Genomic DNA, 15,531 nt, shown 5'->3' on the forward strand with positions numbered 1-15,531 from the left:
ATCGACAGCACGCCCCCTTTGATCAGACACAACGAGCGAAGGACTTTACTTCGCTCGTCGCGTCTGGCGCATGCGCACGACGGAGCTCCCTCCGTCGTGCGCATGCGCAGTGCACAACATCGACCCACTTGCGAGCGGACAGCCGCTCGCGAGTGGGTCTGAATCAGGGCCTATATCCCTTAATTTACCTGCTTACACACCCATAGAGGGCTCTTACCTCTGCGGGCTGTGAGTTGGAGAAGTGGGAGAGACCCCACAACAAGGAGAAGTGGCAGCAGACTAACGCCGGGAGGACGATCTGTGAATAAGAGAATATTTAGCGAATAGGGAAATGGCGCTATAATAAGGTTACGGAGCGGGCGTTGGTGGTTATACCTGTTCAGGAATCTCCCCGGCATCTATTGCCTTTTTCAGAATTGAACTACACGGTTCAAACAGCTCCCAACGAGTGAGATCATGGGCACTGGAGGAGGAGGAGGAGAAGAACGGGGTCTATTGACTATTGTATAACTCATAACGGAGAGTGATTGGGACACCAGAGACCCGTATCTACATCATGATATCAGGAAGCAGAGCCATGTAAAAAATATATAGTATGACGATTCATTCTATAATGCACGATTATGTCACCTCCCATGCCTAATAATTCCCTGTGTCACCTGACCAGGGCTGAGAGCCTCTTCATAGTGGCCGCTGCATTGTAGACATCGTCTTCATCCAGATCCGACACCTGCGGAGAGGGAACGGGGACCTGTAAGGCAACAAGTGAAGCAAAACGGCATCTAAACATAAAAAGATGAACTGCGCATCAACTATGAAATGTTCAGTCACAGGACAGATCCTTTCTTACCGTTGTTCCGTCACATATAACGGTTTCATTTTTATTTACCCCCTCCCCCTTGGTATCTACTGTTTCTGTAAAGTTATTATTTAAAAAAATTTTTTTTAAAAGTTACGCAACAACCGTCATTGATTTTTGACAAAGTTACTTCATAAATTAATTCTATCAACCAGCGAGGTGGGCAAACTCCTTAAAAGCAGGAGATCCCCACAACATATCGACACCCCAGGGTTACCCTGCACCCTTATCCGGGCTAATGTGGGTATAGTCTCACAACTTGGAAAAAATCTGATAAAGCAAAAAAAAAAAAAAAGAAGGAGGAGATATGGTAAGAACTTACCTTTGTTATCTCCCTCTCTACGAGGTTCTTAGGGTGCACAGGTGACCTTGGGGTATAGGGATGACGTCAGGCATCGGGCACCATGCAGATTAATCTTTTCTCCCAGGATGCACTGGTCCCCCTCCATACCCCGCCTCCCAGCCAGGGCATTACTCAGTTTAGTAGCAAGCCAGAGGCCGGAGGAGAGTACTGTGAGAGAGAGAAGGAAGTCCGGAACATACAAGAATCACATTCTCGCTAGGAAGGAGACAGAGACTGTAGACCAGACAACATCATAGTTCCCGTACAGAGCGTAAGGGTGGGTGCCCTGTGGACCCTAAGAACCTCGTAGAAAGGGAGATAACAAAAGGTAAGTTCTTACCATATCTCCTCTTTTCTACATCGGGTTCCTTAGGGTCCACAGGTGACCTTAGGGATGTCCCAAAGCAGTTCCCCTTAAGGGTGGGTACGCTCCTGTACAGAAAGGAGGACCCGCCGCCCAAAGGAAGCATCCTGAGAGGGAAGGTATCAAATGAATAATACCTCACAAAAGGTCTGTACTGAAGACCAGGTGGCCGCCTTACAAAGCTGTACAGCCACGCCGAGCTGCCCACGAAGGTCCCACAGACCTCGTAGAATGAGCAGATACAGAAGACGGAGGTGGAAGGCCCTCCCTAGAGTAGGCCTCCGAAATAGTCAGACAAAGCCATCGTGCCAAAGTCTGCTTAGCAGCAGGCCAACCCCGTTTATGGAACCCAAAAAGGACAAAGAGGGAGTCTGACTTCCTGTAGGACCCAGAACGGTCCACATAAATACGGAGGGCTCGCACAACATCTAAAGAGGCCTCCCCCACTGAAAGACCCGGCCCAAGAAAGGCAGGAACCACAATTTCCTCATTAATGTGGAAACTTGTCACCACCTTAGGAAGAAAACCTGGGCGAGTACGAAGCACTGCCCTGTCCTGCTGGAACACCAGATATGGAGAGCAACACGAAAGGGCTCTCAAATCCGACACCCTCCTAGCCGAAGCAATGGCAAGAAGAAATAACAAGAGATATGGTAAGAACTTACCTTTGTTATCTCTGTTTCTACGAAGTCCATAGGGTCCACAGGGTGACCTTGGGGTATAGCTGGATCCTGGATCCTCGGGCACCACGGAGTTAAAGCTTTTAGCTGCTCCCAGGATGCACTTGGGTCCAACCTCCCCTATACCCCACCCCCGAGCCACAGGCACCTCAGTTGGTAAGCAGCCCAGGCCGGAGGAGGAGACGAAACAGAGAGAAGGAAGACTGGAACACACAAGAACCATACTCACAGAAAAGGGAGACGGAAAACCGGTGACCAGTCACAGAGCCCATATGAAGCCAGGTGCGTCAGGGCGGGTGCCCTGTGGACCCTATGGACTTCGTAGAAACAGAGATAACAAAGGTAAGTTCTTACCATATCTCTTGTTTTCTACTTCAGGGTCCATAGGGGTCCACAGGGTGACCTTGGGGATGTCCCAAAGCAGTCCAACTAAGGGCGGGGACGCTCCTGTGCTGATAGGAGAACCCGGCGCCCAAAGGATGCATCCTGAGAGGCAAAGGTGTCAAACGCATAGAACCTCAAAAAGGTCTGAATGGAAGACCAGGTGGCCGCCTTACATAGCTGAACAGCAGAGGCGCCACGGCTAGCAGCCCAAGAAGGGCCCACAGACCGAGTGGAATGAGCCTTAACAGAGGCTGGAACAGGTAAACCCTCCTGCCTATAAGCCTCAATAATAACAGAACTAAGCCAACGGGCTAGAGTCTGTTTGTTGGCAGGCCAACCCCTCTTGTAAAAACCAAAGAGGATAAACAAAGAATCCGACTTCCTCACAGAACTAGTCTGGTCCACATAAACCTGGAGTGCACGGACAACGTCTAAGGAAGCCTCCCCAGCCGAAAGATCAGGCGACTGAAAGGCTGGTACAACAATTTCCTGATTAATGTGGAACCTGGAAACCACCTTAGGCAGGAAATCAGGACGAGTGCGAAGCACCGCTCTGTCCTGATGAAAAATCAGAAAAGGGGGACGACAAGAAAGTGCCCCCAAATCTGAAACCCTCCTGGCAGAAGCAATTGCCAAGAGGAAAACAGTTTTAAAAGTTAGCCACTTGAGCTCCACTGACTCCAAGGGCTCAAAAGGCGGACCCTGTAAGGCCCGAAGAACCACCGCCAAATCCCACGGGGCCACAGGTGGCACAAAGGGAGGCTGGATTCTTAAAACACCCTGGAAAAAGGTGTGTACATCCGGCATAGCAGCGATCCTGCGCTGGAACCACACCGACAGAGCAGACACGTGCACCTTCAGTGAGGAAAGACGTAATCCTAAGTCCAAACCCGACTGAAGGAAAGCCAGAATACGCGAAACCCGGAACACCTGGGGATCATATCTTCTGGCATCGCACCACTGAAAGTAAGTAGATCCTCGCGGAAGCAGGCTTGCGCGCCCTCAGCATGGTGGTAATAACGGAGCTAGAAAAGCCCCGAGACCTCAGGACGGCTGTCTCAAGAGCCACGCCGTCAAAGATAGTCGACCCAGATCCGGGTGAAGACAGGGCCCCTGAGACTACAGGTCCCGCCGTTGAGGTAGGAGGTACGGAGCGTCGATGGACAAGCTCCGCAGATCGGAGTACCACGGCCTTCTGGGCCACGCTGGAGCCACCAGGATCAGTGTGCCTCCGTCCTGTTTGAACTTGCGCAGGACCCGAGGCAGCAGAGATATCGGAGGGAACAAGTAAGCCAGTTGAAACAGCCATCTCACCGACAGCGCGTCTATCAGACTTGCGCCTGCGTCCCTTGTCCTTGACCCGTACACAGGCAGCTTGTGATTGTGACGGGACGCCATCAGGTCCAGCTCTGGCAGCCCCCACTTGTCCACGAGTAGTTGGAATACCTCTGGATGAAGCGACCATTCCCCGGGATGCACGTCGTAACGGCTGAGGAAGTCTGCCTCCCAATGGAGGACTCCTCGGAAGAAAACTGCCGAGAGAGCTGGAAGATAGCGCTCCGCCCAAGCCAGGACGCGGGACACCTCCGACATCGCAGCTCGACTGCGAGTCCCTCCCTGGTGATTGATGTACGCCACCGTGGTGGCGTTGTCTGACTGCACCTGAACGGCCCTTCCGTGAAGAGCGGTGCCGGACGACTGTAGGGCTCTGTATACTGCCCTCAGTTCCAGGATGTTGATGGGAAGAATCGCTTCCTCCGCCGACCAACGACCCTGAAGGAGCCTGTCACCGCCCCCCAACCCCGGAGACTGGCATCTGTCGTGAGCAGAACCCATTCCGGGATCCAAAGGGGGGGCCCCTCTGGGAGATGAGCTGTCTGCAGCCACCAGGCTAGGAACAGACGCACCTCCGAGGACAACACCAGCATCTGAGAGCGGATCCTGTGTGGCAATCCGTTCCATTCCGAAAGAATCAGCCCCTGCAGGGGCCTGGAATGGAACTGGGTAAACTCCACCATGTCGAATGCCGACACCATGGACCCCAAAACTCTCATCGCTAAGTGCACCGACACTCTGCCACTGCTCAGACAGCCGTGAATCCGCAGCTGTAAGGAGGAGACCTTCTCTGGAGTCAGAAAAATCCGTTGCTGACGAGAGTCCAGCAGGGCCCCCAAATGAACCATCCGCTGTGATGGGATGAGGGAGGACTTCTTCCAGTTGATCAACCAGCCGTTCGCCTGTAGACAAGCGACCGTCAGGTGAAGATGCTGGATCAGTACCTCCGGGGAGCTCGCCAGCAAGAGGAGGTCGTCTAGATACGGTAGCAACCGTATCCCCTGGCTCCGAAGGTGAGCCGCCATGACCGCCATCACCTTGGTAAATACCCTTGGTGCCGTGGAGAGACCAAAGGGTAGAGCCCTGAATTGGTAGTGGTTGTGGAGAATAGCAAACCGCAGAAACCGTTGGTGCGATGTTGCTATAGGCACATGGAGGTAGGTGTCATGGATATCCAGGGAGACCATATAATCCCCCGGTTCCATCGCCAGAATGATGGAACGCAAAGTTTCCATCCTGAATTTTGGAACCCTGAGAAACCTGTTCAGGGACTTCAAATTGAGGATGGGGCGATGAGAGCCATTGGGTTTCTGCAACAGAAACAGCGTAGAGTAATACCCCATCCCACGTTGAGACTGTGGTACGGGTATAATGACCCCCGCCGTCAGCAAGGCCTCTATGGCTTCCTGAACCTGCAAGGCCTTGGTTTTGTCCTGAGAAGGACTTGTGCAAAAAAACTGGCGAGGCGGCCTGTGCCGAAAAGACAGGGCGTACCCCTGGGAGACCACTTCTCGCACCCAGGCATCCGTGGTGGTATTGTGCCAGCACTGGGCGAATTGAAGAAGTCGGCCTCCCACTCTGGGGTCCCCCAGAGGGAGGCCCGTCCCATCACGCAGAAGGCTTATCTTCTGGCTTGGAAGAAGGGCGCCTAGCACTCCAAGCTTGCTTCTTTGGCTTTGAGGCGGTCTTGGGTGCGGACTGCCTCGGGAAGGACTGACCCTTTGCCTTGCCCTGAACCCGAAAGGAAAGAAAGGCCGAGCTCCGGACCTTAGCAGGTGTAGTAGCTGAAGGGAGGAAGGCTGACTTGGATTTTGCCAGGGTATCTACTATTTTGTCCAGGTCCGGACCAAATAGTAATTCTCCATTAAAAGGTAAGGCCTCCAAGCCTTTCTTTGAATCCGCGTCTGCTCTCCAAGACCGCAACCACAAGGATCTACGAGCAGACACTGCTGCCGACGAAACCCTAGAGGTCAACAGGCTAGCATCCAAAGATGCTTCTCCAATGTAGGAGGCGGCATCTCTCATCTGTCCTAACAACGCCCTCTGGACGTCCGAAGCTTCATCCGTAAACGTGTCCTCCAAGGCGTTGGCCCACCCCTCAATGGCCTTGGCCACCCAGGAGATGGCCATGGACGGCTGGGCTACAGCCCCTGAGAGGGAATAAATAGACTTTAGACAAGTCTCCACCTTCCTGTCCGTAGGATCCTTCAGCGAGGATATAGACGGCAATGGCAAAGTAGCACTCCTGATGAGGCGTGTTACATGTGAATCGACTGCAGGCGGAGTTTCCCATTTCTTACAATGCGCTTCCGGGAATGGATAATTGGACGCCAAGCGTTTCTGTGGCAGGAATCGCTTACTGGGCGTCTGCCAGGCCACCGCCATGTGATCAGTCAACTGATCAGACAAGGGGAACGCTGCAGAAGTAACCTTAGCTTTTTTAAAACTAGGATACCTCGACTTAGGAGCGGGTGCCTCATCCTCAATCAGAAGAATGGCCCGCACCGCCCTAACCAGAGCCCGCACATTGATGGAAGACTTAGTGTCTACCTCCTGGACTGAGGAATCTGAGCCTGAGTCACCCTGCACCTCACCATCATCCGAGGACCCCTCAGAATCCGAAAGATGCGCAGCCTGCGCCATGACTGAGCGTTTAGACACCCTGGAGGGCACGTCACTGCGCAACATCGACTGAAAAGCCGAAGATGCTACCGCCAAATCTTGGACAGTGTGGGAAAGCGCATCCACCCAGGGTGGAGGAGCTGCCACAGGAGCCTGAAACGGCACCACAGCCTGCTGCGCCACAGGGGTGGACTGAATATACATTGGCAACCCCGCATAGGGACCAACAGGCTGAGACCCCCGGGGGAGTCTGCAATAATTGTGGGACACCCGGGGAATGGGGGATGGCAGGCTGAGGCAACGCCCTAGTAGGGGCGGCAGTCGGGACCGACAGACGGTCCGCGATGGACACCAGCACCTGGGAAATCATCGCCCAAGGTGGCTCCTGCGACATGGGAGGTTTAGACATACCAGGGAGCGCCTAGCACCGTCCGCACAGGCCGTCCTGTGACAAATCCTCCCTATCCACTCCTGCAGAACAGCGCCTGCAGGAGAACAATACCGGAGCCCCGGAGTGCTCAATCTCCTCCTCAGACATGACGTTGGAAGAAAACTTGCGCACTCACCCGTGTGCTGGACAACAGCCCACAATATGGCACCGTGTAGCACACAACTGTATGTGACGGACCTCACAAATACGTGATCTATATAAGTGAGGTCAGTAGAAACGCCCTTCCCCCGCACACCTGTAGGGCTTGTGGGAGAAGGAAAGGGATAGGTATAGGCTGACAGTAAGTAGAAAAAAAGACACAGACAGGCAGCACTAGCAAAAGTCACATACCATGCAGGAAGATATACTTACTGCACCTTTCCACTACAATCAACCTCCCAGATTCAGTGTCTGGGAGGGCTATAGAGCTGTGTACACTGTCCTTGTCGGGGGAGAGGTACACAGGGGGACCGGTCCGCGTGCTCCCTGAAGATCTGCGCTGCCACTTGAAGAAAATGGCCGCTGGAGACCTCAGAGGAGGAGTGGCCCGAGTAGCTGCAGCTCAGCGACGCCAGACTACGAGCTGAAAGGCGCACTGAGCTGCGGGGAGGAGCCGCTAGACAGGGAAGGCTTCCTCCCCTGGCTAGCATATTTAACCCCCGGGTTGCCGGCATCCCGCTTGCCGCGATATTAACCCTGGTGGTCTAGTGGTCTGGCGGGTATGCCTCCGCTGGAGGGGGGGCCCGCCGCCACCGCTAGCGCCCCCGGTCTGTCCCCTAGAACCGGGGGCATGGGACTGCATTTTTAAAAGGAACCCGCGCACCGCCGCTAATCAGCGGTGCGCGGCTTACCTTGATCTCCCCGGCGTCTCCGGCAGCAGTCCCGGGGGAAGCCAGAGTCCGGCTAGTACAGACTCTGGCTTCCCCCGCCGCGATCCCCAGTTCAGTGCTGGCGTCGCGGCGCCAGCAGGGAGAAGGAGCGGCAGCGTGGGCGTCTGTACAGACAGCCCATCGCTGCTGCTCTAGAGAAAAAACTTATAGTTAAAATAAAAAGCTTTAGGGGGCTGCTCCTGCAGCCCCCCCCCCGCAGGGTGACCCGACTCCGGCCGGGCACCATCTTAAACTGAGGTGCCTGTGGCTCGGGGTATAGGGTAGGCCCCTGAAGAAGACATACGAGGCCGTCCAGCCAACATATGGCCATAGGCCGGCCATCCTTTCCTGTTAAAACCAGAAATCTCAGACCACCAATAAGGAGTCCGATTTCCGTCAGGAACTTGAATGGATCACATAAATCCACAGAGGCCGGACCACAGTCAATGAGGCCACACCAGCCGAGAGGACTGGGGACTGAATGGCCGCACCATAAGTTCCAGAATAATATGGAACCTGAAAATCACTAAGAAGAAACACAGGGTGAGAGCAACTCACACCCTGACAAGATGCCCTCCAGAAGAGGGAGCCACATGAGAACGCTCCCAATTCCGACACTCACCTGGTTGATATAAACTCCCTGATAGAAAGAGAGAAAGCCAAAGCAATAGACCATGTAATGGCTATCACAACCAGCGGTTCCATTAACTTTCCCCGGAGTTAACGAAGAACCACTCCTAACTCCCAAGGAGTCCCTAGGGAGGACAAATGGAGGCATAATCCAGAAAACACTCCAAAGGATGAACTGGATATCAGAGCGGAGCAATTCCATAACCTAATCATACTGACAGTGTAGAGATCTGCACTGTCAGGAAGGCCAGGCCGAGGGTGAAACCCAAGCCAGCCGGAAGGAATGCCAGAATATCTGGAAATCCTGGACACCAGAGGATCGTATCGATAGGTATAATACCATAAGAATTATGGCTGCCACAGTTTGTGGTAGGTCCCAGCAAAAGCTGATCCATGTGCTCCAATCATTCCAACGATGACAAAGCCATGGAAGCCGTAAGACCACTGTAGGGACGTAGTCAAAGACAAACGACCCAGGTCCAAGGCAAACCCCAGGACCCTGAGACAACAGGTCTGGGTAGTGAAGCATCAGGAATGGAGTATCAATGGAGAGACTCCGAAAAACCAAGTACCCCTGACATCTGGGGCAATCAGGAGCCACCAGCAGGAAAGCATCTCTGTCTCGATTGAAACACTTCCCTCGAGGAAGAATGGAGACTGGAGAACACAGGTACGCAAATTGGAAGAACCCCTTCACCGACAAAGAGTCACTGAAGGTTGCTTCAGAATCCCCAGAGTTGGACTGTAACACCATAGTGTGATAGAGTCAGAAGGCCATGAGTGTCACCTCAGGAGGGCCCCCCCCCCTGCTCACCAGGAGATGAAACCTCTCTTGGGGAAGAGACTAGTCCCCGGGATGCACGTCGTAACGGCTGAGGACTCCCGCTTCCCAATGGAGAGCACCTGAAATGAACACTGTCGAGATGGTCGGGAGGAGACCCTCAGACAATGTCCGAATGTATGACATACCTGACATTGCCACCCAACGAACAGTACTGCTAAAAAGGAAGCCACTGTTCTGACCCTGTCGGACTGAACTTTTTCAGGTTCACCGGGAAACAAGGGCTATGCCAGAGTGAAGGCCCAAGACAGGCTAAAGTTCCAACAAGTTAATTGACAGGGTGGAATCGACAGACATCCAATTGCACTGAAATGGATGCGAACCAGACACTGTCCTTAGCAAAGAATACCCTGGACGAGATGGTCATAGTCACCCGAAAAGGGACAGACTTGCCTCCGGGGAGAGCAGCATCATTTGAACAGTGATCAGACAGAAAAAAACTTGTTCCATCTGGAGATAAGCCAATTATGGAAAGGCCTGGAATGGAACTAAGCCCATTCCACCCTTCCAAAGGCAGACACTGAATAGTGGACCATGCATCCCAGAGTGCAAAGACATATGTCGACTGCGCAGACATCCATGTACTCCTAATGGAAGAGTGGAGATGCCGTCTTACGCCAGAAGAATTCTCAGATTCTGAGAATCCAGCAGGGCTCCTAGGTGAAGAATACCCAGAGAGGGATGCAGGGAGGACTTTTCCCCCATTGATTAAACTTCTGCACCCTGAAGAAGCCAGTCAACCTGACCCGGCTGTAAAGTACCCCGGTGATCCTGCTAAGAGCAGGAGGCCATCCAGGTACAGGAGCATTGGGATATACTGAACAGAAGAACTGTCAGAAAATCCAAAACGCTGGTAAACCCCTGTGGGGCTGAGAACAGTCCCAACAGGCAGAGCCCGAAAACCGTAAGTGCTGTGATACAGCAAACCTCAGTCCATGCTGAGGCAAGGTCTCTGTAAGTGCCCGTAGGCACGCGTCCTGTATATCCAGTGATACCATAAAGTCCCCAGGTTCCAAACATAGTATGATGGAGCATAGGGATTGCCTCCTGAGCCCAGGTAGCTTTAGGAACTGGTTCAGGGAATTGAGACAGAGAATAGGCCAAAGAGGACCACTCAGCCACCGCACCAGAAAGAAAGCAGAACAACCAGTCCCTCGCTGAGAAAGTGGGGATGGCCCAATTAGCTCCGCTTACCCCAACAACTGTATAGCTTTCTGGTAAGGCCCTGTTCGGGTCCGAATAAGGGCCTGCGTACCATCACATGGAAATAGGCCGCCTGAGCAAAGAGAGGGCGTACCCTCCTACCCACGTAGCCGCGGCAACTAGACACTAGTACCGGGCGAACTGAAAAAATCGCCATCTCCCAGTGGTAGGCCTGTCTCGTCATGCTGACGATATATCCGTAGGTTCAGAAGCAGGATCGGCTGGCAGTCCAGGCCTGCTCGGTTGAAGAAACAGACCTTTAGGCTGACCCAGAGGACAAAAAAGACTTAATAGACTTAGTCTGAGGCCCTGTAGTGGGCATAGCTGAAGGCGGGAAATTTGTACTGCCACTGTCAAGGTCAGGACCCAACAAGATCTACCCTATAGATGTTATCTGCACCTCTGCATTCCCAGAGCGCAGCCATAGGGTATTACGGAGGATACCGTCGCAGCCGGAACTCTGAAAGTTAGGAGACTGGTATCCAATATAGGCATGTCCACCTATGACAACTGCATATATTACATGAGCGACCAAATACATTTGAACCCCAGACGTGTTGGTGGGGAAAAAATATTACAAATGCATCAGCTCAGTATGCAATAGTATTAACCAACCATGCTATAGCCATGGTAGGATGGGTAACAACCCCTGAAAGCGAGTATACTGATTTCAGGCAGAGTTACCACCTACGGATCAGAAGAATCCGACCCCGCAGGAATGGGATGCATAGTAACGTCTGTAATCTGACGAGTAACACGCCCATCCACCCCATGAGGGGCTCGTGATGACCCTCAGGGAATTTGGGACAGGAGGCCAAACACTGTTGTAATACCTCATAACTGACAACAGCCAGAGTCCCGCCATGCGATCCCCCCGCTAGTCAGCAACAGGGAACCAGAAGGCACGCAATACTGAGGGTGTATGATACAGGTGCAGGTCAACATTCACTCTAACCAGAATGGACCTGCCACCAGCCCAAAGCAGGGATAATAATACTTGAAATAGGCTTCCCCCCGTGTAAGAGGGAAAGAGCCCAAAACAGTATCCAGTTCACGCAGAGCCAACTGGGAAGTAACCACAGGGCGTCAACCACGCCAATTTGCGTTTCGTAGAAAACGACATCCACCCAGGGTGGCCGTGGGAATCCCTGCAAGGGGAATGACAGACTATGGTGGCACCAGGGGGATTTCATATACTGCGAAAACCCCCTGCAGGGAGCAGTAGTCTGTGTCACAGGGGAAGAGTGCAAGAAACCCTGAGATGAAAAGGGCATTATGGTGAAGTAACCCCCAGGTGAGGTACAACAATGGGGCCCACCCGGCGATCCGCAATTGAGAGGATCCCGAGAAAACAAACCTCCCAAGGGGGTCGTGAAAGGGGCCGGCACCAGATGACGCCACACACAGAACCCTTTATGAGTTAAATCCTCCGCACTAACACCTGCAGCACATGACTTGCAGGATAGCAAAAATGGGTGCCGTATAACGCTCTATTTCCTCGTCAAACATATCTGACCAATCTTGGCGGAAATATCAAGCAGTGCTATACTGGTCCTGACTGATGCTAAAATTAGCCGCAGGGACCCATTTTCAGCGTATGCAACACACAGTTCCAACGAAAATGTGGCAACGTGCAGCACGCAACAGTATGTGACAAACCTCACAAATATCAACGAGTATATAAATGTGAGGTCTCAGAACCACCCTAAGTACAGCTGTATTAGGGCAGATAAGGAAAAGGGATAGATATACACTGACAGGTGAGAGAATTAAATACAGACAGTCAGCACTAGCATAAGTCACATACCATGCAGATATATACATATATACATAAACATGTCATATAATATACTGCACTATTACACTGCATTCAACTTACCCAGATTCAGTGTCTGGGAAGGCTACAGCGCTGTGTACACTGACCTGATGGTGAGGTACGCAGGGGGACTGGACTCACTGCCATCTCCGGAGCTCTGCTGCTGCACCACAAGAAAATGGCCGCTGGAGACCTCAGAAGAAGCGTGGCCCGCGGAGGTAGCAGCTCAGCGATGCCAGACTATACATACTGAAAGGCGCGCTGAGCTGAGGGGAGGAGCCGCTGTAACAGGGAAAGCTTCCTCCCCTGGCCGGCTATTAACCTACCGGGACGCCGGCTCCCAGCGACCTTACCTGCTCCCCGTAGATCCGGCAGCAGTCCTGGGCGCCCGCAGAGTCCGGCTAGTACAGACTCTGGGGTCCCGCTGAGATCCCCAGATCTGTACTGGCGTCTCAGCGCCAGCGTGGTGACGGAGCGGCAGCTTAGACGTCCTATGGACAGTCCGACGCTGCCGCTCTGAAAGTCCAAAGTAAAAATAAAAAAAAAAACTCTGTACTTAGAAAAAATAAAGCTTAGGGGGCTGGTAATCAGCTCCCCACTGCACTAAACGGTGACCCGACTCCGGCCAGGCACAACTTAAACTGAGGTGCCTCTGGCTGGTGGTGGGGTTATAGGGAGAGTGGACCCAAGTGCATCCTGGGAGCTAAAAGCTTTAACTGCGTGGTGCCAGGATTTGGTTCCCAACCTATACCCCAAGGTCAACCCTGTGGACCCCCTATGGACCCTGAAGTAGAAAAGGGGCGTCCCTGGTTGAGATGCTGAGTCTGCAGCCACCAAGCCAGAGACAACCTGACCTTCAGGGAGAGCACCATTGTCTGTGCCTTCAATTTCCGAGGTGACCTGTCCCATCGGGCAAGGATCAATGTCTGCAGATGCCTCGAATGAAATTGGGCATACTCCACCATGTCGAATGTTGACACCATCGACCCCAGCAATTGCATTGCTGCATGCACAGAGACCTGGCGACTGTGGAGACATCTGCGTACCCGCGTCTGCAACACTGATATCTTGTCTGATGGCAGAAAGATCCTTTGCTGCTGTGAGTCCAATAGAGCTCCTAGATGCAACATCCTCTGTGACGGAATAAGAGACAACTTCTCCCAATTTATGACGAATCCATGCGACTGAAGCATCGAGATGGTCACCTGGAGGTGATGGAGAAGTACTTCTGGAGATCCTGCCAGGAGCAACAGATCGTCCAGATATCGTAATAGGCGGATCCCCTGTAGCCGCAGATGGGACGCCGTTGATGCGAAGCTGCAATCGGGATATGCAGATAGGCATCCCTGATGTCCAGGGATACCATGACATCCCCCGGTTCCATAGCCAGTATGATAGTACGGAGTGTCTTCATCCGGAAACGAGGAACCCTGAGAAACCTGTTTAGGCACTTGAGGTTCAGGATAGGGCGGAAGGTTCCATTGGGCTTTTTCACCAAAAACAAGTTGGAATAAAAGCTCATGCCCCGCTGTGACTCTGGAACTGGGACAATCACTCCTGCCTTGCGCAGGGAACATACCGCTTCCTGTATCAATAAGGCCTTGTCCTTGTTGGAGACGTCCGAATTGCAGAATTGATGAGGGGGTCGACTGCGAAATGAGAGGGCATAACCCAGAGAAACCACCTCCCTTACCCAGGCATCCGTTGTGGTTTGATGCCAGTACTAGACAAACTGAAGAAGTCGGCCTCCCACTGTGGGGTCCCCCCCAAAGGGAGGCCCGCCCCGTCATGCTGTGGACTTGTCGTCCGGTTTAGAGGCCGGACGCCTTGTACTCCAAGCTTGCTTTTTTGGTCTCCTAGTCTTCCTGACCGCCGTTTGCTTGGGAAATTACTGGCTTTTAAGCCTATTCTGCGCTCTGTAGGGCCGCAAGGATGGAATTTGGGAACCAGAGGGGACCGAGGCTGATGGCAGGCGAGCCGACTTGGCCGCTGCCAAAGTGTCCACGATCTTGTCTAGATCTGGGCCAAACAATACTTTCCCGTTGTAGGGTAAAACCTCCAGCCCCTTTTTAGAGTCCGCATCCGCCCTCCATGACCGGAGCCATAAGAACCTGCGCACTGTGACAGCTGCGGCTGACACTCTGGAGGATAACAGGCTGACTTCCAAAGCTGCCTCATTCATATAGGTAGCAGAGTCCCTTATCTTGCCCACCAGCGACAGCTGGTCCTCTGAAGCATCAGGAGACAGGGACTCCTCCAACAAATCCGCCCAAGATTCCACCACCCTGGCTACCCAAGAGATAGCCATAGACGATCTGGCCACTGCTACTGACAAGGAGTAGATAGACTTTAGGCAGTTTTCCACCTTGCGGTCAGTTGAGTCCTTTAAGGACGCAATGGAAGGCATAAGTAAGGTCGCACTTCTGACTAAGCGTGTTATATGGGAGTCCACTACAGGAGGTGAAACCCATTTCTTGAAGTACTCCTCAGGAAAGGGGTATGTAATTAACCAGACGTTTTTGCGGCTGGAACCGCCTTACCGGAGCCTTCCACGCCTCCTCCAGATGATCCACTAGCTGATCTGACAGAGGGAAAATGGCTGTAGAACTTTTAATCCTCTTAAATAAGGTGTGTTTAGATTTAACAGCTGGAGAGGGATCTTCCTCCTCAATGACCAACACCTCTTTTACTGCACCGACCAGGCCCTGAATGTAAATACTGGACTTGTGCTGCTCATCCCTTGGGGATAGTTCCGAGTCAGACTCTGGAAGTACTCCGTCATCTTCGGAAGACCCCTCATCCTCGTCCACATAGGGATGCCGAGGAGGCACAGACGGCCTTTTTGCCAGCACCCTAGGGGTCCTAGATAGTGAGTCAGGGTCAGAGCTCACAGACAGGTTGACCAGAGACCCCTGTGGTACATTAACCACCTGCGGTGCCAACTGGATCTGTGGCATAGGAGCTAGAACCAGTGGTTGCTGTGAAGACCCCACTTGGGGGATTAAAGGGGGCACCGTCATGCGAACCATAAGCGTCTGCAGTGCCTGAGCAAAGCACGCCCACGGGGGTTCTTGCGCAGTCCCAAGGACTGAAGAGGGACCCGGAGGTACATAACACCTACCACATAAGCCCTCACGCAGCACATCAGTCTCCCC

General features: G+C 52.9%; 1 protein-coding gene across 4 annotated transcripts in view; it reads right to left on the reverse strand.

Annotated features, from left to right (window-relative positions):
• The window catches only part of STAG3 (STAG3 cohesin complex component), a 183,949-nt gene that overhangs the window by 78,439 nt on the left and 89,979 nt on the right, over positions 1–15,531 (reverse strand). For 3 of the 4 annotated variants that reach the window (XM_088446141.1, XM_088446137.1, XM_088446138.1), the window contains exons 20-22: positions 660–751; positions 376–463; positions 218–298 (exon numbers count right to left, since the gene is read on the reverse strand). In XM_088446141.1, coding sequence (XP_088302267.1) covers positions 218–298; positions 376–463; positions 660–751 — 261 coding nt within the window. The remainder of the gene's footprint in view (positions 1–217; positions 299–375; positions 464–659; positions 752–15,531) is intronic. The other variant, XM_088446139.1, reaches the window with a different exon arrangement.

Source organism: Taudactylus pleione, unplaced genomic scaffold, assembly GCF_031769625.1.
Source record: "Taudactylus pleione unplaced genomic scaffold, aTauple2 ptg000393l, whole genome shotgun sequence".
In the NCBI taxonomy this organism is placed as follows: Eukaryota; Metazoa; Chordata; class Amphibia; order Anura; family Myobatrachidae; genus Taudactylus; species Taudactylus pleione.